At 37.9% G+C, this 26,819-nt stretch overlaps 1 protein-coding gene across 1 annotated transcript; it reads right to left on the reverse strand.

Moving 5' to 3' along the window:
* Positions 1 to 3,253: 3,253 nt before the first annotated feature.
* LOC140143677 (FAS-associated death domain protein-like) lies at positions 3,254 to 26,819 on the reverse strand. Its single transcript, XM_072165497.1, has 5 exons — positions 26,707 to 26,819; positions 12,930 to 13,219; positions 11,161 to 11,273; positions 4,551 to 4,577; positions 3,254 to 3,817 (listed from the first exon to the last, which is right to left on the reverse strand). The coding sequence occupies exons 2-5, from the start codon at positions 13,193 to 13,195 to the stop codon at positions 3,543 to 3,545; spliced, it is 681 nt and encodes a 226-aa protein (XP_072021598.1). The 5' UTR covers positions 13,196 to 13,219; positions 26,707 to 26,819; the 3' UTR covers positions 3,254 to 3,542.

Genomic DNA, 26,819 nt, shown 5'->3' on the forward strand with positions numbered 1-26,819 from the left:
GGCTGTCATAAGAAATATTCCTGGTGCATTTCAGCTTAATCGGAACTTATACATGGATTTTGATTTTTTGAAAATTTTTGATTGACCTTTTGACCCCCTTAATGACCTTTGACCTCAATGGAAAAAAAACCTTATATACACCGACAAAATGCATTGTTCTAATTTTAATTAAAAAATTCTAACATGTTTAGTTCTTGAGATAAAAATTCTTGAAGTTATTTAGCTAAAAACAGGAAGTGACCCCTTAATGACCTTTGACCCCCAAAATAAAAATACCATACATACATCAGGTAACACTTATTCATGTATGATGGTTATATTACTCTGGTCTGTCTACATTTTGAGACAAAAATTTTTTGAACATTTTTGATAATTTTGGTTTTTGACCGGAAGTAACCCCTTAATGACATTTGACCCCAAAACTGTAGGCATCCTAAAGACCCTGGCTAGTAGCAATGCATGTGTGCTAATGGCGACTCTCTGCTATGTAATTTGTAATGACAGTGATTTTTTGAATATTTTTTAGACTTTGACAGGAAATGACCCCTTAATGACCTTTGACCCCTTATCTGAGCACACCCTATAGACACCGACTAAAGTCGAGTCACATGATATGACCATGTCCTCATCGCATGAAATTTGTGGAAGGAGTAGCATTTTTTTGAAATCACATTTTTGACCATTATAGCTAGGTCAAAGGTCACAGCGAGGTCAAAGTCAAATGGAAGGTTTGGCCTAGCCCAATGGTCATTTGGGTCAACTTTGGTTGAAATCTGTCAATCCCTTGCGGAGCTACATGCAGTTGATTGCGGTTGCCAGAAGAAGAAAGAAGAAACTAGAGTCAACAGATTCTGAGTACAAGCCGCCGGCGTTGACCTTTGACCCCTATAACTTGACCCTTGGGTCACGGATGGGGTCAACTGCTCTTGCATTGTGCTTAGGATGTCATAAGGAAGATTCCTGGTGAATTTCAGCTTAATCGGAACTTATACATGGATTTTGATTTTTTTTAAATTTTTGATTGACCTTTTGACCCCCTTAATGACCTTTGACTTCAATGGAAAAAAAACCTTACGTACACCGACAAAATGTATTGTTCCAATTTTAATTAAAAAATTCTACTATGTTTAGTTGTTGAGATAAAAATTCTTGAAGTTATTTAGCTAAAAACAGGAAGTGACCCCTTAATGACCTTTGACCCCCAAAATAAAAATACCATGAATACATCAGGTAACACTGATTCATGTATGATGGTTATATTACTCTGGTCTGTTTATATTTCGAGATAAAAATTGTTTGAACTTTTTGGTTTTTGACCGGAAGTAACCCCTTAATGACCTTTGACCCCAAAACTGTAGGCATCCTAAAGACCCTGGCTAGTAGCAATGCATGTGTGCTAATGGCGACTCTCTGCTATATAATTTGTAAGGACAGTGATTTTTTGAATATTTTTAGCTTTCAGACCGGAAATGACCCCCTTAATGACCTTTGACCTCAATTCTTTTTAGGAAGTTTTAAGCACTGCCACATGTTGATTCATATGCATGAGTCACATGATCATTGCATGAAATTTGTGGAAGGAGTAGCAGTTTTTGTGAAATCACATTTTTGACCATTATAGCTAGGTCAAAGGTCACAGCAAGGTCAATGTCAAATGGAAGGTTTGGCCTAGCCCGTGGTCTTTTGGTTCAAGTTTGGTTGAAATCTGTCAATCCCTTGCGGAGCTAGATGCAGTTGATTGGTTGCCAGAAGAAAGAAGAAAGAAAGAAAGAAAGAAAGAAAGAATTGGAAGAAGACAGAACAAGCCGACTTTCGTTGTCGGCTTGTAAGAAAGAAAGAAAGAAAGAAGAATTGAGAAGAGACAGAACAAGCCGACATTCGTCGTCGGCTTGTAAGAAGAAGAACTAGATCTGGTTACAGATCTGGACCTAGCCAGGGCCGGAAATGCCAGTCTTAACTTAAAGTTTGACCTTTGACCGGCTATTATGGACATCTCACACCATTAATGGTGCATCACTGTAGCATGTAGGGGCTTTATCTGTCTTCCATAGGCTGAGATACAGCTACTTTTCCGTAATTTTAAATATTTTTTTGCAAATTTGACGTTTTGACCTCCTTAATGACCTTTGACCCCAATATAAAAAAAACCTCATATACACCGAGAAAATGCATTGTTACAGTTTAAATTTAAAAAATCTACTATGCTTAATTATGGAGATAAAAATTCTTAAAGTTATTTAGCTTAGAACCGGAAATGACCCCCTTAATGACCTTTGACCCCTTATCTGTGAACACCCTATAGACACCGACCAAAGTCAAGTCACCTGATCTAAGCATGTCACCATCACATGTAATTTGTGGAAGAAGAAGCATTTTGAAGATATTTGGTTTTATACCGGAAATGACCCCTTAATGACCTTTGACCCCAAATCTGTGAACACCCTATAGACACTGGAAATAGACAATGCATATGTGCAAGTGACGTCATTGTAGGATGTAACATGTAAGGGAAGAAGCATTTTGAAATTTGTTGCCAGAAGAAAGAAAGATCCGGTAGCATTTCAAGACCTAGCCGGTGTCCCGGCTAGGTAAGAAGAAAGAATTGAGAAGAGACAGTACAAGCCGACGTTTGACGTCGGCTTGTAACTAGAGCAACTGTGCCCTTTGCAAGGGCACGAGGTAAGTTAGGCTGATGATTGTGACGATCTGATCAAGCAGCAATACTGTGACCTTAATGACCTTAAATTAATTTTAAAATATTTTTGAAATGTTTAGAATGTTATAAGGATTGTTGCATTTAAATTTCAGCTCAATTGGAGCATTTTGAAAAACTTGACCTTTGACCCCTTTATGACCCCTTAATGACCTTAAATAATTTTTTAAAATTTTTAAACATGTTTAGAATGTCATAAAGATCATTGCATGTAAATTTCAGCTCAATTGGAGTATTTTTTGGTTAAAATGACCTTTTATTGACCCCTGTGACCCCTTGGATGACCTCTGACTTTAAACAACCCATAACTTTTGTAGCCAGTTACCCAATACTGCTTGTGACTGAGTTTGGTCGAAATCCGATCAAGGATGTGGAAGTAGTAGCAAATTGTGAGAAGAAAGAAGAAGAAAGTAATAGCGAGAAAGAAATAAGTTAGGCTGCACGCCTAACTTAAGAAAGAATTGAGAAGAGACAGCACAAGCCGACGTTTGACGTCGGCTTGTAAGAAGATTTGGAAGAAGACAGTACAAGCCGACGTTCGTCGTCGGCTTGTAACTATACTCTGATCAGCTTATAAAAGGCAGGATTCATAACATCTTGGATTAATATAGAATGGCGTACACACAGCTGGGCACAGCACCTATGAAAACTGCGTTTTGTGCACTGTTTGACTGACGCACGCTCTTGTTAATTCGCTCAGTAACAAAAACCGAACAATTCCCGCCTATTACGAGCTGATCATACATAGTATAATAATAAGTGTAACATTGGGATGGTGGACAAACAAGTTTTGAAAAAGTCTTCTTTAACTCTGCAACTATATGTCAGTTCATCTAATCTGCCATCCTTCTACACGATCCGCAATATAGTTCATTTCACATTGTCTTAAGACCTTGACTAGGGTTTCCTTTTTTGCTTGATCTGGATTCTTTTCTTTCCACATAAGTAGCACCCCCCTAGACTGTTCCCTCAGATCTCTACTATGTCTATCAGTAAGAACCTCAATTTCGGTTTCTGTGATCTTCCTTCCAGGCAGTCTTCTTGCCAATCTACGCCAATCACGTCCAATGTTTTCTACAATGATGTCAAATGCTTCGCTCAAATCTGTGAATGAGAGGAAAAAATGTGTCCATAATGAAAAGTCATTAAAACTGATCAGGATCAAATGCTGTATGCACAACTTGATAGAACAGGATGCCTCAGCCACTACAAAACAAGTATGCGGCTGATTTTTTTCCATAAATGTTCTCACTACTTTTTGCATTAGTACATGTAGCAGGAGGTGGTGTTTTCCACTGCTGGTCTATCACCTCAAGGGAGTCTTGATAAGGGCCAAAACCCATAAACATAAACTTTGGTAAGGGGCGCCGAACTTCAGTAACCAAAACCTGATTTTCGTGCAAAACAGGGGCTTAATCATGAACTGAAATTAGGGCCACATTACAGGCTGTGGAGCTAAAAATTCACTGTCAGCACAGAGGGGGAAAGCAATGACCATTTACTATAATTATTATGTTGACTGTGAACTAGTTAAGACAGAAAAGAGAGAGGGATTAATCATAGACCCTGTAGATTAATACAGACAGACAATGGCACAGCCAGGGGCAGCCCCCCTGTGAGAAGTCTGTCCCCCTCTTGCCCCCCTGTGGGATGCTGGCAGCCCTGATATTTAATATTTTTAGGCCTTTTTTTTGTATTTTTAGCCCATTTTCATCAAAGTTTGCTTCCCCCCCCTTAAAAGCTGTCTTTCCCCTTGCCCATCCTCTAAAAAGTGCTGACTACACCACTGCAGACAGATAGATAGATGGACAGAGAAAGAGTGAAGGAATGCACTCACCATCTTGTTCTGCTTGTATGATAGGTCCTGTAAAAAAAGCAAAATGAGTGTTACTACGATTGACAAGAAAGACAATTGTAGATAACAGTCTATTGTGTTATAATCAAATTAAGTATTTCTTGGCCAAACTCACAGTGGCCAAACTGGAACACTGTGAACGCTTGTCGCTAGTGGCTCCGCGATAATACACGCGCACATAGCGTGGTACTGGTGCAGAAGAAAGTATACACACGCCTTACACTGCGTACACGTTTAGTACACTACATGAACGCAACACGCATGTTCCAGTTTGGCCAAGAAATACTTAATTTGATTATAGTGATTAATAATTCCATGCAACACAAGAGTTATAATAATAACTTCCAAATACCAAGGATTGGTTCATATGCCAAATACACATTCTTTTACCAGGCTACCTTGGATTGGAATAATTTGCCCTCTCACATTAAATCTATTTCTGATAAATGTACTTTTAAGTCTACCATGAAGAAGCACCTTGAGAAATGCCAGAGTGATCCATGAGTCTGCTGACATTGTTTAACCTTTGGTCCCTCTTGTTTTTTGTTGTTTTGTTCTTTTCCACGTTCTGGGCACCTGTTTGTTTTGTTTGTGGGACCCCATTGGAATTACGTTTGCACCGTTAGCCAGACTTTATAGGTCATCCTAACATCTCATTATTTAGTTGTCTGATTATGTTGTTCCTTGCTTGATTTCTTGTTTTCTATTGTATTTTGTGATGTCAGTTGATTTGTCAAATAAACATGAAATGAAAACTCATGTCATAACCTTATTACTTCAAGAGAAATCTGACAAAGCATATAGTTAACATGCAGAAATCCATTTATTCGTTATAATCATCTTGATGACTCTAGTTTTAACAACATTGCGCTCAGGACAATTGAAGAGGCTGATCTGTCATATTCAAGAGATTCTAATTTACTTTTTTAATAAAATCATTTGCAGTTGCTTTGTTGCGCGAACCTGCAAGCATAGTGCACCACACCACATATAAGTTTGAGCACCTAATAAGATTAATTGTGCATTAATCTGCCGACTATATAAAAAGGAGTGGGGGCGTGGTGCTGATTTTGAAAAAGTGGACTTTTTTTCCAAGGGGAGGGGGCAATTTTGTGAAAAGTGGACTTTTTTTAAATGATTGGTATGAGTAAATCACATTCCACAATATTTGATGAAATAATTGGCTCCTAACCTAATGACTTAAACAACGTACCGCTATATGAGCAGAGACGCTAATCCAGGCTTTGAAAAATGGTCAAATTGCCATGGGCTGAGAGCTCAGAAATGGCTTAAATTGTGTTAATTTGAAATTGTATGATTTTGCAGTTTTCCAGCGGGTCTCACTGATAAGTAACATACGTAGCCTTTATATGAGTACCGGGGGCACTCAACTTTAGAAGTGACGGGTATGTATGTGCCTACCGGCATCACGAAGTAGGGGCCTATCGGGTACAAAGCGTTATTTTAAAAAAGGGGTCATTGGGTACAAACAAAATAAAAAAGGGGTCATTGGGTACAATATTTTGAAAAAAGGGGGTCATTGAGTATAAGATTTTAAAAAAAGTGTCATTGGATCGAAAATTTTTAAAAAATGGAGCAAAATTTTGAAAAATTACGGCATAATTTTGAAAAAATTGAGCAAAATTTGAAAGTTTCAGCATTATTTCTTGGCATTTTGATGATGCTATTCTAGAAAATCTAGAAAAAAGGAGTCATTGGGTAGCCGCAACCAAAAAAAGGGGGTCATTGGGTAGCCGCAACTGAAAAAAAGGGGGGGGGTCATCGGGTATGACTTTAACAAGAAATGTCTTTAAAAAAGACAATGCCTCCAAGATACCAGTGGGCACCTTTTGTTATTAGTTAAGGGATCTAAAATTAGCATTTATTATGTTTTACAGTATTTTTTGTGGACATGAGAGCACCTCAGACCTATCGAATTGCATTCTGAATCTGAAGCATGTCTTTCTGATATCAAATAATTTTCATTTTTGAAAATCACAATATAATACAAATTTTATGACAAATTATAAAAATTTGATATTTTGCAAATTTTGATATAATACAGTCCTCGGTAAATTATATAAATCTAATGACATATTCTTAAAGTGTATGTAGCAGGGAGGAAAAGCCGACGGTCAATTGAACATTTTGACCTTTCATATTGAAGATATGGATTTTTTTTCCAAAAAGACCTAATTTTGTTTGGTGTTTTGGGGAAAAATCCATATCTTCAATAATGAAAGGTCAAAATTTTCAATTGATCGTCGGCTTTTCATCCCACCTACATACACTTTTTAAGTATAAATCATCAGATTTATAAAGTTTACTTCAAGTACTGTTAAATATCAAAAATATCAATTTTAATGATTTGCCATAAAATGTGTATTAAATTGCGAATTTCAAAAATCAAAATTATTTGATATCAGAATGACATTCTTCGTATTCAGAATGCAATTCGATATGTCTGATGTGCTCTAATGTCCCACAATAAATACTGTCCAAACGCTCATACCCCAGCCCTTAAGGAGACACTTATATAATACTAGCTTTAAGGTACGTAACACTATTGGATATAGATATTTGTCTGATTGAAATATGTGAGCCCATTCTCTCCTGATTACAAGACTGAAAATTTTATTTTAATCGGATATTCGGTTACCAAAATATGGCCTGTCAAAATGGCACGTAACCAAGAAGTTGGCAACAACTTTCTTTTATTTTTGTTATGCAATGTTGTCAGGTAGGCCTTATTTTCTAATTATATATGCAAGAATTATACAAAGTAAAATGTTCAGATCGGCTACAAAATAAGATATAAAACACATGGATGCCTTTGGCAAATTTAATTGCATACTTAATTAGGGCCCTAATCAACTTTTCTAATAAGTGGCCCTAATTAATTATGCAAATTGAAATTTGCCAAAACGCACCCGTAATTTTGTAGTATAGTGTGTGTTCTACCCATGTACCATGCCTCAGTGCCATAGCTCTTTTAATTGTATCTGATTATCTGAAATCTTTACTTTGCATAATTCATGCATGTAATTAGAAAATCATCTGGCAACTGGACTTGTCAAAATATAGAAAATAAAAAGAAAGTTGTTGCCAATTTTTTGTTTTGGTTTCGCGCCATATCTCAAGAACCGAATGTAATCTACAGGGCATAAGCTTTAACATACTATAGTATTATTTAAATAGAAAGAAAATCTAAATTTGTGCATTAGCCAATAGGGCCACGGTCACCTAAAGCCATCTTGCAATCTTGCAGATAATTCTGATGTATGAAATAAGACCTTCAAACTTTCAGATATGAAGAGTTCCAGATGCAGGCAGCCGCTTTCTGTTTTTTAAATATAGGCCTAAGTTGTATCAAGAGTCATTTCTTGTGGATTTTTTGACTGAAAATTACGATTGTAACGTTTCAGAGTAACAAATTTTCGTATCAGATTCTTTTATGCTTGTTTATTATATTTTGTATTCAGGACTAAAATAATATTAGTATTATTATATTTAGGGGGGTCTTTTCATAGGCCATTACTTTTTTGTATGTGTAATTGAATAAAAAATCAAAAACATTATTGTTTTGTTTTCTTTCCTTCATTTGTGCTTTGTTTTGCATCGAAAGGGCCAATATCAACACCTTGTTTGTAAGAAGGTTGTGTGGGGAAAGATGATTCTTGCATTTTATTTTTAGTTTTATCTTAACAAACAAAAAGCAAATTTCTCAGTCATAGTCTTGAAACGGTCATGGGTATACATGCAAAAATATTGCAACAGTACTCAGTAGAATGTAAAAAACTGACATACATACAACCAACATGACCAACCACGCATGGGAATTGGGGAAGCAAATAGGCCCTACTTTAAAACGAATTATTCCGAATTATATCAACGCAATAAAATTGCAATACTTTAGTACATGTATTTGAACAGCAATGAAGCCGGCCATAGGCGCGGCTAGGCGTATCATACCATACATTGCAGTTCAAATGCAACATCATCATGATCATGACATGCCGTATTTACGTTGAACACAGCACAGCACATACATCTCGTATGCAGAGAAATCAAATAGCTAGCCGGTCTTTCAATCCCATCATTTCAACCTATTATTATGATGTACAATACAATAATACAACAATAAACAGAATTTATATAGCGCCTTAGCATAAGTATGAACAAAGCGCTTTACAATGATCTTAAAAGTACAACTTACACTACATCTTAGGCTACAGTAAAAATGTACAACTTAAAAATAAAAAAATAAAAAATAAAAAAATAAAAAATAGGTTTTCAGATTAGATTTAAAAGTGGCCAGACTATGTGAAGTACTGAAGTTTTACAGGTAATTTGTTCCAGAGAGCTGGCACAGAATTGCAGAAGGCATTATTCCCATATGTTGTGTGAGTTCTTTTACATTCAAGCAGACTGCCATCAGCATGTGATCGTGGAACATACCATCAGAAAATGTGTGAGATTTTAGGAGATTTTGTATGTACAGTGGTGTTGTTTCATGTCTACTTTTATAAGCGAATGTGAGTAGTTTGTAGGTAATACGCTCATTTACTGGAAGCCAGTGAAGTTCTTTCAGCAGAGGAGTGGTGTGTTCCATACGGTTTGCCTTGAAAACAAGTCTGGCAGCTCTGTTTTGTATCTTTTGTAGTTTTTGTGTGTTTTTTACAGTTGTTCCATATAATAAAGAGTTACAATAATCAATTCGAGAAATAACAAGTGAGCAGACAGCATGGTTGCAAGTATCTTTATCAATATAACAGCAAATGCGTCCTATATTACGAAGATGATAATTTAAAGAGCGAGCGACAGCAGATATTTGAGATGACATAGACATGGTTGAATCAAAAGAACTCCAAGGTTATGCAGAATCAGATGGTTTGATAATTGTTCCACATACGTTAAGAGTTGGTTCATATATATATTTCAAATTATATGCAGAGCTAGCAACAAAGAATTCGGTTTTATCTTCATTCAGTTTAAGCTTATTTACATTCATCCAATTCTTGATTTCAGCAATACATGATTCCAATTTGAAAAGAGCAGTTACACTATCTCCAGGTATGCGGGGATCAAATTCTGTATATATTTGCGTATCATCTGCGTATATGTGATAGTTCAATCTGTGTTTCTGGATCAGTTTTCCAAGTGGGTATGTGTACGTAGTAGCTAAACATCCCAGGACCTACCACTGATCCCTGGGGTAGGCCAAATTCCATTGTTTGAGTTTTAGAAAAATCACCACCTATACCAACTTGGCTATTGCGTCCTTTGAGGTAGGAGAGTATCAGGATCGCACGGCTCCATTAACGCCAAGAGATTTTTCAAGTCTATCATTCAAAATATCAAAATCAATAGTGTCAAAAGCTGCACTTAGATCTAATAATACAAGATAAACAGCTTTTTTGTTGTCCAGTGCACATAGAATATCATTTTTCACTTTCAGAAGAGCAGTTTCTGTTCCATGATTAGGCTTGTAAGCAGATTGGTAAGGCTCCAGCAAACAATTTGTAGACATATGGGAAAACATCTGTGACATAACACATTTTTCCATAATTTTTGAAAAACATTTAATATTGGAGACAGGCCTATAATTTTTAAGTTCATTAGGATCCAGGGTTGCTTGATGTAGACACGCATGCACGATGATTGCGGCCTAGTCGAGCCTAGCCTGCATGCCAGTCGGCCTGCTGACTCACCGCGTATTAAATGGCACAAAAATACCTCAAATTTTGCACAAAACAATCCATGATGTCAAATTATCACATCCAAAGTGTCGCCATGAACGTCAGCTTCAACTTCACCAGCCAAAGTTTTTCCATTGATAATCAGATTTCATGTAATCATGAAATTAAACCTTGTTTGATGTGTATTCCCATTGTCACAGCATAACAGTTTTCCAACTTGTCTTCAACGATAAAGCTGCTGATGAGCGCTGAGGCTACAACCTAATAATTAAAGACCGAATTAAAAAAGACTAGTTTGCGTCTGACGTCATGACAAAGGCGCGCCGTGATTGGTTGCTGACCTGCGCAGTATGGCATTTTTGGTCTGGTTGACAGGACGGCATACACAAGCTAGTCTTTTTAATTCGGTCTTCAATTATACAACATATGAGTTTGAAAAAATTCTAATGCATAATTCATGAACTTGATAGACCCACACCATTGTCGCCACGTGATAGGTGTTTCTAGAATCCCTATAGAATAAGATTAATTTTAATGCTAATTTATTGCACATGCTGAGGAAGCGTGATTACCTTTTGAACATTCGGAAATGGCGATAGGCGAATTTATGTATGGCGCAGAGAGGTGGGGGATATATATTGGGCTCTCGATATTGGGCGGAAATTAGAGTACTTGTCAGAATATAAATTTGTACAATCGGCCTACATGCCACGCAATGTGCGGCATTTTAGGTGTCAATTTCAAAGCAAATCTACCTCCTGCGGAGGCAGAAAAAAAAAGGGGGTAATCGGGTATAGTCGACTTCAAAAGAGGGGGCCTATTGACAGGCACATACCGTCACTTCCAAAGTTGAGTGCCCTCCCGGGATATGAGTGGCCAGCATAAAATCTTACCATCAGCTTGTCTAATATTTGGAGGGATTGTCACAGATGAATGTCCATCACCATATCCTTGACTATGTGGTTGTTGTACAGGTTGTACACTTTGTGCTCCTCCATTCTCATATCTAGTGGGCAAAACAAACAAATCAACAATCTGTTCCATGGCGGTTAAAGGAGGTATTTTTGAAAATTGAGTTACTTTTTTACCTTATATTAGGCTATCATGTACTGAAAAAAAAAAAAACACTATAAAGGTCTAGCACACTTGGTTTTAACATTCTGAGGTTTTGTGATGTGTATTTTCTTATATAATGTTCTTATTTTTTACTCCATTTGCCTTTATATCAATTTCAAATTTGTCGCCTTTGCCCCCCCCCCCGACCAGATATTGTGTCACATTTTAAAATTAAAAATATAAAAATTTACTTCTGGCCACAAATCAATTCAGTTTTATGTGAATTTTCAACATGGATGTTGGGTTTCCTTATTATTAACTTATTTCCTTCTGTTGTCATTTGGAATATAAAGATTATGATATTCTGTTTAAGGGGTTATCATTTTCTTCGGAAGGGGGGCCCCAAATTTACAAAAAGTCGGCGTCAATAAAATTGTTTATGACCTCCACCACCAATACACCTTACCCCATAAACAGGCTAAAATTGTATTGAAATCAGTCTTTTTGAATAAAATATACACACTATCTATGGTTATCTTGTTACTCCCTACATTTTGGTCATCAAAAATTGTATGACCCCCCCCCCATTTTCTTTCCAAAAATGTATGACCCCTCATAATTTGGGACCCCCCCCCCCCTTCCAAGAAAAATAATAGCCCCCTTAGCCAAATCATGTTCTAATTAGCTTAATAAACAATGAAATAAATACCGGTAGGTTTGTATTGGGTTATTTCTGCACTGTATCACAATAGTTCATGTTTCAAAACAGTATGTAAAAAAATTGTTTAGATAAGGATGTCAAAAGTTCTGATAGAAAAAAACAACCTTTTTTTAGAATTTCCAAAATTAAAGTCAGTATTCTTTTGTTCTAGGTTGAGGTACTGGCCGAGGACAAGCAAACAATTAATTGTCCTGATGACTGGAACAATTTATTTAGGGTTTCCCTTTTTAGGTGAAGATAGAATATAGTTGTAATTCCTTAATGCTCACAAGAATACAATGTAGTTTTAAATGACAAGTTGGGTTATCAAACGAGTTGAAACACATACATGTACAGTGTCCACAGGGCTTGTACACTCAATGTTTTTTAATTTAGCCATTGGCCCGTTCATTGGACCTCTCCCATATCATGGCCCATACATGTATAATGACTAAAACAATACAAAAACCATAATGATGCATATTGCCACAATAATGAATTCTGATCATGTTTGTTTCTAAAGTGTGATTCAATCAAGCAAAATCAGTCGGAAATTTTCAGTTTCTTACAGTATAGTAAAAATCATTTACAAAGCTGCATTTTGCAGAAAACCCCATTGAAATTGAACAACCATGAGCAATTAAAGAGTTTTCAAAACAAGAGGAAACAAAATGAAATATTTCATTTGTTTGGCTATATCTCAAAATCATTAGTTCCGAGTTGTGACTGATTTTGCTCAAAGTCGCATCACTAATACACATGTAATGTGATATTGTGAATGAAATGTACAACCTCTCTCCCTAACAATGTTACATGAATGCTTTCTGCTTGAAGAAATCTTTTGACAAAAGTCTCAAAAGTTCACAGAAAGGAAACATGTTTTTTATGGCCTGATTTTGTCTTTACCTCTCTAATCTCTTCACACATGCATTCAGATTACAAGTTGACAGTATATCCTTGAGGTCTTTGGTGTTGTCAATACTTAACATATCCAACTGTTGTAGCTTCTTGTACAGGTGGGTCACAGACTTGATACTCTCCAACTCACTAGCAGAAAACCCATCAATGTTACCACAGCAGAATTTGATGTCTTCCAATATATATGGCCCCATCTGGTCAATGTTGGCCTTGATGTCCATCAAAGCTGCGTTGTACTGTCTTGTTCGATCCATCTTGTAGAAGTGTCAGAGTGCTAACTGTGTAAAGTGTAAATATAATAATATAAAGTGTAAAAATATTTGAAAACAAATCTGAATATGTTGATCCACAATCAATTGATGAATGAAGAGTTTTAAAAATGAGGTGCAAAATTGCGATACAGCTTTTTCATCTATTCTGCTGACTACATCAAACTCTGTAAACATAAATGTAAAACCAAAAATACATTGGTTACTTTTGACAGATTAAAGACATGTGAATCTGTAATTTATACTTATTGTGTACTGTTTATGCTGTTTAGACCATATGCTAGGCCTGTCAGAAATGTAATACGCAATTTTGAAAGCCAAAAAATGCACCTTAAATTTCTAAAAATTGCAATTAAGTGGACACATATATTTTCAGGGAAATCTGGCTCCTTTTACAATTTAACCAATGTATCTCAAAAACTTTACATATGAAGTATAAAGGTATATTCAGCCCTCGAATTAAGGATCTGAAGGGGCATGGCAACTTTTTTAGAGGGCAAGTTGATAAATTGCCTTGGATTTTCACTGAAAAGGCAAGGCAGCACGGCAGTTTAAATTTGTAATATATTTCGCATCATGACAACTGTTGAAAATTTGAGAAGGGCACCATACAAGGCAAAGTGAACAAAACACACACAAAGAGTCTGTATAGATGATTTTATAATGAAGGGGCTGTGCTGGGGCACCGACAGCAACTTCGATTAGAGGGCACGGCAAGTGACTGCCTTGGGTGAAGGACATATTTTGAGGGCATTATGCAGTGGGGATGGACACCCACAGCAAAATGCCATGGGTGCCGTGGGTTAATTCGAGGGCTGGGTATATTCTGAAAGGTTATTGTGTAAGGATTACAAAAATGATTATGTAACACCAAATATACAGGGTGAAACAAACAAAAAGTTTAATAGTTACCATTGTGAGAGAATAATTTCAATCTATTCAACCAGATTAATCCAAACATATCTTGGAGCACCCACCGTTGAGGTCAGACCTTCAGCTGGGTTGTGATGTTGAACACCTTGAATCTGGTTCAATAGATTGAAATTATTCTCTCATTGTATGATTCCCAGATGATTGAGAGTATTCACAAAGCGACCATTGTGGTTTACAGGGTGTCACCAGGACCAAAAAAGTACTGGTTAAAATATTGAAGACGATCAAAGCGTAGTGAATCTTTTTAGTGAACGCTAGAGATCAGGGAATAGGACTGCTTTGAGGGTACCACCCTCTAAAAAAAATTTTTTGCTCTTTTTATGATGAAATATCATCATCCTCCACCATCAGTGACAACCCTGATGGTTTACTATTTTCCATCTACAGTAAACAATATTAAAGCAATTACATGATACATGAATGTGTTTATGATGTAGCTTATCCCAATACCCACACATACCAAAATTGATTTTGTTTCCATAGTCCATCATGTATACAGGGCACGGCCCTGCACTTCTTAGATCGCCTTGATAAGAGTTCGAAGCCCTGTCGTCAACAGAGGGCAGTAAACTCGAGGTAAAGAATATCCCATATCGCGCTAATGAGCTGGGCAGTAACCGTAGGAAAAAGCTCGCTTCTGGCTTAAAATTGACAAGTAACTTGCACAAATTTCTAGATACAGTTACTATAAGGTCGTATTTATGTATTCAAACCATTTGTTTACCATTTCTTTTTTAGGGCGAAATAATTATTTATCATAAATATAATGGTCATGTTGATGACATCATAGTTACTCGCATTTTGTTCATTTTTAAATTTTGAAACATTTAACGCTCAAAAGTCACACAAAATCAATCACATATATTTTTCTTTATTTCACCAGAGTGTCCTTGCCAAGATTCTAGCACCAGGCCATGCGCGTTCTCAAGATACAGCCTTGATAAGTGTTAGGTCACTTTTGTACAATTCTTATAATTTGTTTCATGCATACAAATAGCGATGCACGTTTTTGTTGTGTTTTTGATAGGTTTTCATGTCCGATTTTAACGAGTAAACATTATTCCCTATAGAAAAACAATATGGCAAAACATACAACAGTTTGTAACATTCTCCATGAACTTAACCATCTATGTTTGGATTGTGATGTAATTAACGTGTGTAATGAGATTTTCTTTCTGAATCTGACTTGTAAAATATTATTTTTCATCACAATTTCTCATCAAATTCATTCATTTCTGGGTCAAAAGTCAGGTAAAACACTTTGTGGTTTTGAAATTTGGTTTAGAAATAACGCTAATAAAATCATTTGGGTTGATCAAGCAGTTGCTTTTTATGATTTTCAAGGCAATATGCATAAATGATGAATCTGCATGTACATACTTTTTCACTTCAGTAAGCTCGTCTTTTGACCAACGCTCATTATTGATCACGGGTTATATTGTATGCGATTGACATCAAAGAACCACATGTGTATGAGCTTGTCCATTGAATTGAATTACACAATGGTTATTCAGGTTATTGATCGCTAGATGGAAGCGAACATGATACATATTACGTAGGATTCCATGCCTGTGCGGGGATTTGAACCCTAGCGACCAGAACTATGAACACTTTGAAGTGTTAGCACCTTGCAGGGCCGTGAGGGTGGTCAACTCAAATTAGTTTGAAAGAGTTGAATTTGGACTGGATAAACACAATTAGGATAAACAACAATTAGGAGTTAAGGAGGCAGTTAACATAAGGAGAACCAACAGTGATCTAAAAAAGACAGAGGACACCACCACCTTCCAAGATCATACATGTACAACCGGCTCATCGCGCCATGTGATTCTAGCCCTAACGGGCTAGATCATGTGACCCCTCCATAGCTCCCAGTAACATTAGTGAGTTGGCATCGAAGGCTAATAGATGTCGGCCGCAGCTAAACAAGTAAGTTGTGAGAAATTGGTTAAACTTTTCATGAATTCACAATTTGACATACATGTAGTATAATATTACAAATGACATTATTTAACTTCTATGTTTCATACTACCACATACAGGGTGTCAAAAACATTCAAATTATATCATGCAGAATTTCTCAATTTAACACAATTTCCCTGCAATCTTGTGTGAGATTTAAAACAATATAAAGTGATATTATTAATGATCGATTTTATATCGGCTTGCCGATGGTCACTACACCGCTAGCGTTTCAGGTCGACTGCGCAGTGAAGCAAAATCATCATCAGAGCAGCAGGAAAGTATGAAACCAGGTTTGCCTTTTCTTTTGTACCTACAAAAATAATGAATTCAATATTCGATTGTGTGTAGCCTCCATTGACTCACGCAAATAGCATGTAACCTGCCGATATTATTCACCTGTCTTCTCTGGCATGCATGGTAAGACAAAAGTCTAACTTTTCAAGTGCCCATCCCTTGATCATGTTGATCATAAATATTAAATATATAGCTATATGGCTATGCATTTATTTCACAATTTACTACATTCCTATTTTATGTTTAAAGGGCATATCTATTGCAAAAACAAGTTTAAATCCATTCGAAGAGAATATATAATTACTAGGCGGTTACCCATATTTGGCGGTTCTCGGTCGGGCGCGATTATTGGTCAGCAGGTGACTGTACCCACCAAGTTTCATGCCCATATGACAGTTTTTACTAATTTGACCTCAGATGACCTCTGGTTACCCCAAAATGACCTTCCAAAAATTTGGCTCTAAATGTTGACTGTACCCACCAAGTTTCATGCCCATACGACAGTTTTTACTAATTTGACCTTAGATGACCCGTGGGTGACCTCAGATGACCCCAAGATGACCTTCCAAAATTTTGGCTCTAAATGTTGTCTGTATACCCACCAAGTTTCATGCCCATATGACAGTTTTTAGTAATTTGACCTCAGATGACCCCTGGGTGACCTCAGATGACCCCAAAATGACCTTCCAAAATGTTGGCTCCGAATGTTGTCTGTACCTACCAAGTTTCATGCCCATACAACAGTTTTTAGTAATTTGACCTCATATGACCCCTGGGAGGGGGCCCCGGGTCAGATGACTTAACGAACATAAACTTCTTCTTACCAAGACAGAACTACACCCACCCACAGAGTTTGGGCCCCGTAAGACCTACGACGGCCTCACACGACAATTTTAGTAATTTGACCTCAGATGACCCCTGGGAGGGGGCCCCGGGGTCAGATGACTTAACGAACATAAACTTCTTCTTACCAAGACAGAACTACACCCACCCACAGAGTTTGGGCCCTGTAAGACCTACGACTGCCTCACACAACAATTTTTAGTAATTTGACCTCAGATGACCCCTGGGAGGGGGACCCGGGGTCAGATGACTTAACGAACATAAACTTCTTCTTACCAGGACAGAACTACACCCACCCACCAAGTTTGGGCCCCGTACGACCAGTCACAGACAGACAGACAAACAGATCTACAGACCTACAGATCTACAGAGAATAGCGTATTATTATATAGATTATGTTGCAATTTTTTTATTCGTTTTTCTCCTGAAAAAAGAGAAACTGTGTTTGTAAAATGCTGCCTCATACAAATGTAAGGTCCTTCCCCCGTTTGAAGCAAAATTGATTTCCATGGCAGGAGACTGGTGACGTCACAGTAAATGTAGAGTCATAAATACATTCCAAATAGAGGTGAAACCATCTAAAAATGGTAAAGTGCTCAACCATAAAGGGAGCTTATTAAACATAAAATTTGGACTTGTATATACTACATGTCTTGACAGATCGGTTTACGTAAATGCCGTTAGCCCCTCACTCTTCAGAAGACTCGATGCATAATTATGCATCGAGTCTTCTGAAGAGTGAGGGCCTAACGGCCTTTACGAAACAGATCTGTCAAGACATGTAGTATATACAAGTCCAAATTTTATGTTTGAGTCATAAATACATACACATGAGCCCTGGAATGGATATGTGCTCTTTTGACATTCAGTCATGTGTAATGTGTATGATATGTGACCTTCTGAGTCAAGATTCATCAACTCAAATTTCTCGGCCATATACTGCGTCTTGAAGATGGCGAGCCTGTGAAAGAATATGCGCTTTATATTCCACCACATGGGAAGAGGAAACCGGGACGGCCGCGCACACTGTACTTACAGTATGTCCAGCACCTCCTGGGAGATACAGAAGGGATGCTGCAGCCAAACAAAATTGTTTCGCTTGCCCAAGATCGCATTAGTTGGAGAAAGCTTGTAGTCGCCTGCTCCGCAGCCGACTGATGATGATGATGCGACCTTCTACCATGAGAAATCGGGAAGGTTCGAACAAAAGGCCATTGAAATTGTTTATTTGCATAATAAATACAATATTGATCACTGATACTAATACTAGTCTCACGCTCAAATTCTAAGCTCAAAATATTTTTTATTTTTTTAGCCCAAATATTTCTCATGATTTTGATATACCGTACATATGTACATGAACTGTAAAATCACAATTTACTAATATAAAAAAGAAGCGGCTGATTTTATCCATGACCATATGTTTAAAAACCATTAAATTTGTAACACTTGATTTGACTTTTTTTCTGAGAACAACAACAGTAGGCCTATACGTTCTGTGCATTGAGAGCGTTTACAGTCCCTTCTCTCAAAGCAGGCACATCTCATTTCACAAATTCATGATGACATCAACTTTTTTATAGGTCAAATCCAGGCATGGAAATTTACACTCGTCCGGTCGCCAGTGGCGAGTAAAGTCACCAGCCCGACTGGCGAGTAACATTTCAAGGCCTAACTGGTGCAAAAGTTGGAAGTTCAAACAAACTTATGTATAACATTCGTCCGAACTTATCATAAAAAAATATGATTATCATTTTATCTTTTTATAATGTTGATGGCCCTCCGTATGCAGTGTTTATTATACATGTACTACTCGATCGTCGATCGCTTTACGTATGCTCACAACGTGCAAAAAACGATGTCCACCAGTCGTTCAAATGATATGCTGCTAGGCTGCTAGCGACGCAAGGCATTTTTGTACCGCATTGTTTTGGTTTCGACTCTCTCTTGAGAGGGGGCCAAATCTTAAATAAAAGTGAAGTCTTTTTCCAATAAAATAATTTTCAAGAATATTTCCAACCAGCTTAGAAAACACAAAACAAATCTTGAAGTTCATAATTTGTTTTTGAAAAGGAACAAATATAAATAAGCCTTCATCATCTTCTGCTGAGCAATAAGCCTACAACATCTTCTGCTGTAAAACATCCAACCCCATCATTGAATATCCCACTGTAGGTGCTTTCACGGGGGTGTTTTGCAGATTTAAGGAGGTTTATTAATTTTCCATCATAATTCTTATTTGCTGAGTAATTAGTCATATTTAAAAGACCAGTATGGAATTACTGTAACTAGCGATTACCCGTCTTGCGCGGTCAGAGTCTTTCGCGGTTTGTAAATTTTGTTTTAATTATTTTTTAATTAATGTGATTAATGGTATGAGAGGAGATTATCATTTAGAAATATAATATTTAGTATCCTTTCCATATAAATCAATGGCTTGAAATTGCAATTAGATCGTGATCGAAATAAGTCTTCTTGCCACCATATCATATCCACCGTGAGAAGTCTTGCCCCTGTTTGATGCTGGCCGCCCTGATATTTAAGATATTTATGCATTTACAGTACTTTTTAGCCCATTTTGGACAAGTTTGTTGTACCTTTCGGCCATTTTTTACCATTTTCGGTGTTGTACTTTTTATTTGTTAGCCCATTTTGGATAAATTTGTTGTACTTTTTATTTGTTAGCCCATTTGTGACAATGTCCCCCCAAAGAAATTTGCCTTGTCCCCCCTCTCTCTCTGAAAAAGTCCTGACTACACCACTCACTGTGCAGATGAAACAATTTTATTCACATTTCCTAACACTCTGTTTCATATTTAGTTATGATCATACAATGCTGATAACATAGCATTACCACAAAGAGCAGAGTAGGCCTATTCATGGTAAATACAGTTCAGTGATTTGAGAGGCAAATAGGCAATTGCACCATATTATAATTAGCACAATTAAACTATATACCCTCCTCGCTTTGCTACACCAACAGCCCCTTATAGGTATGAGATGTTCATAATGGCAATCTTGACCTACAAAAAGGACATTATGAGATGTTGACAATCTTCCAAAAAGGACATTTCATCCTTTTGAGTAAATGTTGACTTTATTGATGTGTGACTAATTTCAGTTTCAGAAAGTGAGTGCGTTGATTATGTGTGCAACTTCAGGCCAGGCCGTGTCCTACTCGCCCGCCTACTCGTCGGACTAACACGGCGGCTGCCGAGTCTTTTATCATGTTCATGTATATTTATAAAGTATAAGTATAAAATAAAATATATCACCCCATCAGGTGAATGTAACATTCCAAAACAATTTCTCATTCATATGGTAATTAGAAGTAAACAACTAAATAAGAGGCCCTCAACAGAAATAAACAAGCAAAACCAGAGAAAAAAAAATAAAATTAAAATATTTCAAACTACTTAAAGGCCTAGTTTGGAGGTAGATTGTTTTAAATGTATTTTGGGATCGTTTCACAGATTTTATTGCCAGCAGTTTGAGGGGGAAAATGGCGGCCCGGTCTTCAGCTTCACAATCTGCCGACACGATGTTTACTTCAAAGTGAAGAATTTTGCCGGAATTTTGCCAAATCGGGGATCATGCAGCAGCCTCTTTGCATCACAACATTCCCTGTCAACATGAAAAGTCAACATTTTCAGAGAATTTGGACCTAAATTAATGTCAGTGAATGTGTGTTAAGCTTTATGAATGTCAGAAATTCTGTAGTTTCAGACGACAGTTTCAGAAAGTGAGTGCGTTGATTATGTGTGCAACTTCAGGCCAGGCCGTGTCCTACTCGCCCGCCTACTCGTCGGACTAACACGGCGGCTGCCGAGTCTTTTATCATGTTTATGTTGAAGAAATGGACCCACGAAAAACTGCACTGATAGCAATTTTTGGTGGCCGTGATTATCGGACGGGTACAATTTTGTTCGGACGAGTAAATTTTTGGACCTACTCGCCCGATTGGCAAAAAAAGTTAAGTTCCATGCCTGGTCAAATCTGTCTCGTTCGAAGGAACTCACCGCTTAAAGCCATATTATAACATTTGCTGAGGAGGACGCCCTCACTGATTTTTCAAAATTCATTTTTTTACACGATTATATTGTACTTTATTAAACCAAAAAAAAAAAAAAAAATCAAGACTCTAGATGGTGTAGTTTTGTCAAAATCCGAGATATTGAATAAAACGCTGTAAACCGGCGTTTTATTATTACGATGGAATTATTAGTCGAACACATACACGATGTTCATAACAGTAACACACAGTACGTACACGGCGTGTGGGACGGTGATCTACACAACAAAGGGTCGTACCATAACATGACCGAAGGATCTGGATCTGGATCTGGATACGGTTGAGTCGGCAGTTTCAACTAACAAAAGTCGTTATCGCCAACTTTGGTGGAATTTCTTTAGGTCAGGTCGAAATGTGCGCTGCGCGAATAATGTGAGAGTGTGCGAAAAAAGTTATTTTATGAGCCTCCTCTTGAAACTGGGTAGGGTTGGTGCTGTCGTGATGTCTTCGGTCAGGGTGTTCCAGTCTGTAGTCGTCATGCGTGGGAAGTAGGAGTATTTGTAAACATCTTTGGTTGCGTTGCCCCTTTGCAGTTTGGTTCTTGAGTATGTCCTTGTCCTGGTGTCGTTGCAGTCTGTGAGGTATGTGTCTCGGTCAATGCCCACGAGTCCGTTCTGGATCTTGAACATCATGGCAAGTCTTGATTTTCTACGCCTTTCTTGCAGCGAGTCCCACTCCAGAGTGTTCAGCATACTGGTTACGCTGCTATCTCTCTTGTAGTTGTTCATGGTGAATCTAGCTGCTCTTCTCTGTATGCTTTCGACCTTCTTGATGTCTACTTGGGTGTGGGGTCCCATGCACATGATGCATATTCCAAAGTCGGTCTTATGAGCGTTGTGTAGGCTGTGGCTTTGATTTCCTGGGTGGTGAACCAGAGGTTTCTCTTTACAAAACCAAGCGCTCTGTTTGCCTTGGCTGTGATTTGGTTTATATGTGAAGTCCATTTCATGTTACTGTCTAGTTGAACTCCTAGGTATGGATGGTCATTTACTTCTTCAAGTTCCTCTCCACAAAATTTGAACTTTGGCTTAGGGGGATTTCTTTTGGTAGTGATTTGCATGACTTTACATTTCCCTGGGTTGAACTTCATCTTCCATTGGTCTTGCCAGTCTTCAAGTCGGTTCAGATCTTCTTGAAGAGCGAGAAGTTCATCTTCGGTGTTACCAAACGTGTATAATACGCAGTCATCTGCGAACAACCGTACATGGTTCTCAACTCTCCATGGTAGATCGTTGATGAAGATCAAAAATCCAAGTGGACCGATGACTGTCCCCTGAGGGACGCTGGAAATGACTTGTTTATCAGATGAAGCAACTCCATCGATGACAACACGCTGGGTCCTTGTGGTGAGGAAGCTTCTCATCCACGAGTGCAATGAGCCTCTGATACCATAGTAGTGCATCTTATTCAGCAGTCGTTCATGGGGCACTTTGTCGAATGCTTTCGCAAAGTCGAGGATAGCAAGTTGGGCAATGTTTCCTTTCTCCAGATTGGCTGTTATGTCATGGATTGTCAGGATCAGCTGTGATTCGGTAGAATGCTGAGCTCTAAACCCGTGTTGCTTGCTGGTAAGAATCCTATCAAGCCTTGAAATAAGCAGACTGGAACCAGGAGCAATTTGTTTTGAACATTGCTCCTGGTTCACTGGGATTTTACAAGAACCAGGAGCAATTTCTGAAGAAACAGGAGCAAGTTTCAATATTAAATCCTTTTCTGCATATATACAATACAGCATACCAGCACGACTGCACCAAGTGCAAAACTGTAACCAGGAGCAATTTATTTTAGAAAATTGCTCCTGGTTCATGTGAATTTTACAAGGACCAGGAGCAATTAGTGGCTTTACGAGGGTAAATTTGCTCCCCGCCCGCTTATTTCAAGGCTTGAATCCTATGTCTGTCCGAGTGCCTCATTATTTGAGAGTGGATGATATGTTCAATGATCTTACTTATGATGCTGGTCAGGGACACCGGTCTGTAGTTCTCTGGCTTTGACTTATCCCCTTTCTTAAATATAGGTGTAATATTCGCTTTTCTCCATTGGTGTGGGGTGATACCTTGGTCAATAGAATCTTGGAAAACATCTGCTAGTACAGGAGCCAGCGCGGCGCTGATAACTTAAGCATCCAAGGTGGTATCTGGTCTGGACCAGGTGCTTTACACGGATCCAAGTTCTGTAACAGCTTGAGAACTCCTTCTTCAGTCACCTTTATGTGAATCATGTCAGGTAAGGGCTCTCACCCAGATCAGGAATTTCGGTTTTTCTTCCTCTGTAAACACGCTGGCTTAACTGGTGGCTAAATGCTTCAGTTTTCTGTTTACTATCACTTAGGATTCTGTTGTTAACCTTCAAGGCCGGAATGCCGACTTCTTCCTTCCGCACTTTTTTGATGAAAGACCAGAACTTCTTTGGGTTCTCTTCAAGGTGTCTTTGAGATGATTGTTGACATACGTGTTTCTAGCTTGCTTAAGATTCTTTTTCAGCTTGTTTGAGATGGCTGTGTAGTCCTCCCAGTGTTTGGGATTCCCAGATCTTTTGCTTTGTTATACCTCCTCTGTTTGGCTCTACATAAGCGCCTCTTTGTTCTCTGCCGAACCATGGTAATGAGAGTCTATTGGAAGTGAATTTGGTTGGAACATGTTTGTCCATCACGTCTTTGATTTCTTTCTCTATCATGTCGTATTGCTTGAACAGTTTGGTCTTTCACACCGAAGTAAGTCTGTTGGAAGTTCCCTAGATCTTCCAGGATTTTCTCTTTGTCAGCTTTGTTTCTGATGTAGACTTTACGCCTTGGTATCTTCTTACGCTGGGCGGCTAAGTTGATGTCAACCATAACGATACTGTGGTCGCTAATTCCCGGCACTACTTCGGCTCCGACTAGGTTGTCACTGTTTGTTAGGACCACGCCTAAGATGTTATTACCTCTGGTTGGTTCAGAAACATTCTGATGCAGACCATTTTCAGCTTACGACCTGAAGTAGGTTGGTTGCGACTTCCTTTGAAGCCCAGTGATCAGGTATGATACTGTTGGATTTCCAATCTATGTTGGGTTGGTTTACATCCCCAGCCACTATAACGCCCATTGTTTTCTTGGTAGAATTTATCTTGTCCAGTGAGTCCTCAAGCCCTTTAACGGCTTCATTATCATCATGCCTAGGCTTGTAGTAAGTCCCCAAAAGAAGAGATCTTCTCCCCTTAAGTTCAATTTGGTTCCATAAAATTTCGTAGTCACTGTCAAGTTCACGCCGGTGTGTAACAATCAGATCTTTCTTGTGAGCAAATAGCACTCCACCATGACTATCAGACGACCTATCTTTGCGGTAGGTGATGTAGCTGTCTGGTATTATTTCTGATGTCTTGATGTTAGGCGTTAACCAGGTCTCTGTTCCTTGTATGACATCAGGAGCATACAACTCTATTAATGCTTCTATGTCGGCTATCTTGTTCTTAATACTCTGGAAGTTGATAACTAAGGCTCTGATGTTCTTCTTGACGCTTGAATGTCTTGGTTGATAATCTGTGTCCGTCGCGATGTCGTCAACAGTCAAGTTCAAGTTGTTTCTTGATGTTTCAAAAAACGAGTCACTAAAAACGAGAATTTCACACTCTGGGCAGTTCCATTCAAAAGTAGTGTTGGTGAGATTGTGATATGAAACGTCATCCATTCCCACGCAGTTACTGTGAAACCATTTTTGGCAGTGGTCACAGAGTAGTCCCTTGCATGAGTTTTTAACATAATTGTTGCATAAATTACAGTTTATGGCGCATTCTTTGCAATACCAGTCCAGTTTGGCTTGCTTGATAAGACTAAGTTGGGTACTGGATACTCCAGTACAAGATGAGTGGGTTCCTTCTTTACAATCAGAACAATAAACCCACAGTCTGTTTACGGCTCCTATCTTGTGGCAAATTTCACATGGTAATCTAGTCTGTGGTGTGTTCCTTGACATGATGGTGCAGAAAGATGGTGAGTGGGGTGCCAATACGCAAAACAACGAATACGTGAAGCTATCTGCGACAACAGTTTAGCTGAATAATGGTGCGATGAGTGGTATGTATTGGCGACATATGCGCTGGTAGTAAATTCCAATTTTCTTTGCTTTGCCGTGGTTGTTATGTTCGGCTCAAAACTAAAAGGGGATATATCTGACAATAAAACCTAACATTTTATGGCAAAGAAATGCTAATCTATTTTGTATGAAAATGTTATAATATGTAGGTATTCTGTCGGTCCGTGTCACGTCACTTCCGGTTGATGATGTTCGAGTGAAAACAAGTCCCTGATTCGATTTTTGTTGATGATTTCTGTCATTGGTGTAATGTAAATTTCGATCGCAAATAGTCAGTGGAATCAAACAACCGTTTCTAAGTCTTCAGAGTGAAAGAAACTTACTTGATTTACCGTTTATATAATGACAAACTTAAAATTAAATTCCATGGTCGAAAGTGTCGTTTTTCCGAAATTGAATGTCACTCCAGCAACATCGCTATGTAGCCTCCTTCACAGCCGGTTTCTGTTGTTCACAACAAACCGTGAGCCACATGCAGTTTGGGCCCAAGACTAGAGATAGCCCGGATGTCCGACCGACAGAATGCTAGGTGAATTCAAATTTGCCATCAAACTGCATCTTTTTATATATATCAAATTAAAGCCCTTGAGTAAACAAAGCCAAAACTGAAAACCTTTTTTTCATAGCACTTTCCGTAGCAAAGTTACATCTTGTCAAAGATTGACTTTCATCAAAAAGATTCAGCTAGCAAAATTCCCCAAAACGGCATTTCGGGGTGTTTCTAGATCTTAGTCTCATTATGATAGCAGCTTTTTTAAATGGAACTGCTATCAAAATCCCTCTAAAATTCCATGTGCGATTGTCTTATCACCATAAAAAATCATATATTTGGGTTAAGTGAAGTAGAGAAAACATATTTATGTACTAGGTTTCCTTCTTCGGCCAGTTGTTTTAAATTTCTATGTAAATATGCATTGACATTTTCGGCGAATTTGGCTGACTAGCAAATGTGTTAACTAAGGTTTGCCTGGGATACCTATAATTAAATATGGCTTTAAGTTGGTATTTGCAGAATATCAATTTTAAACGTATTAATTATTTCTCAAAAAAGGAGTCATTTTCATTGTCCTCATAATATTAGCTTGCCAATGATATGATGTTGTCCAAGCAATATATATGCCCTTTAAACATGTTAAAGAAGTCTTAAAGATAAAAGTAAAAGATAAATTTAAAGTTTTAAGCTTACTTTAAGTTTAAATTTAAGTTTACTCAATCAATACACAATACATGTGAATTTTATTGTGTGGATGGCAATTTATGCAAATGATGACATGATGTACTGCATTATAATTTATATACATAAATCACAAAATACATACCAAATTTTCAAACGTTCAATCAGGAAAGCATTGAAATCATGATTCAGAAATCTAATGTTGTTCCGGGAAAATCCCAGCTGAATCTGTCGTGACCTATGACCTGCGATTTGACC

The sequence above is a fragment of the Amphiura filiformis genome, unplaced genomic scaffold (assembly GCF_039555335.1).
Source record: "Amphiura filiformis unplaced genomic scaffold, Afil_fr2py scaffold_25, whole genome shotgun sequence".
In the NCBI taxonomy this organism is placed as follows: domain Eukaryota; kingdom Metazoa; phylum Echinodermata; class Ophiuroidea; order Amphilepidida; family Amphiuridae; genus Amphiura; species Amphiura filiformis.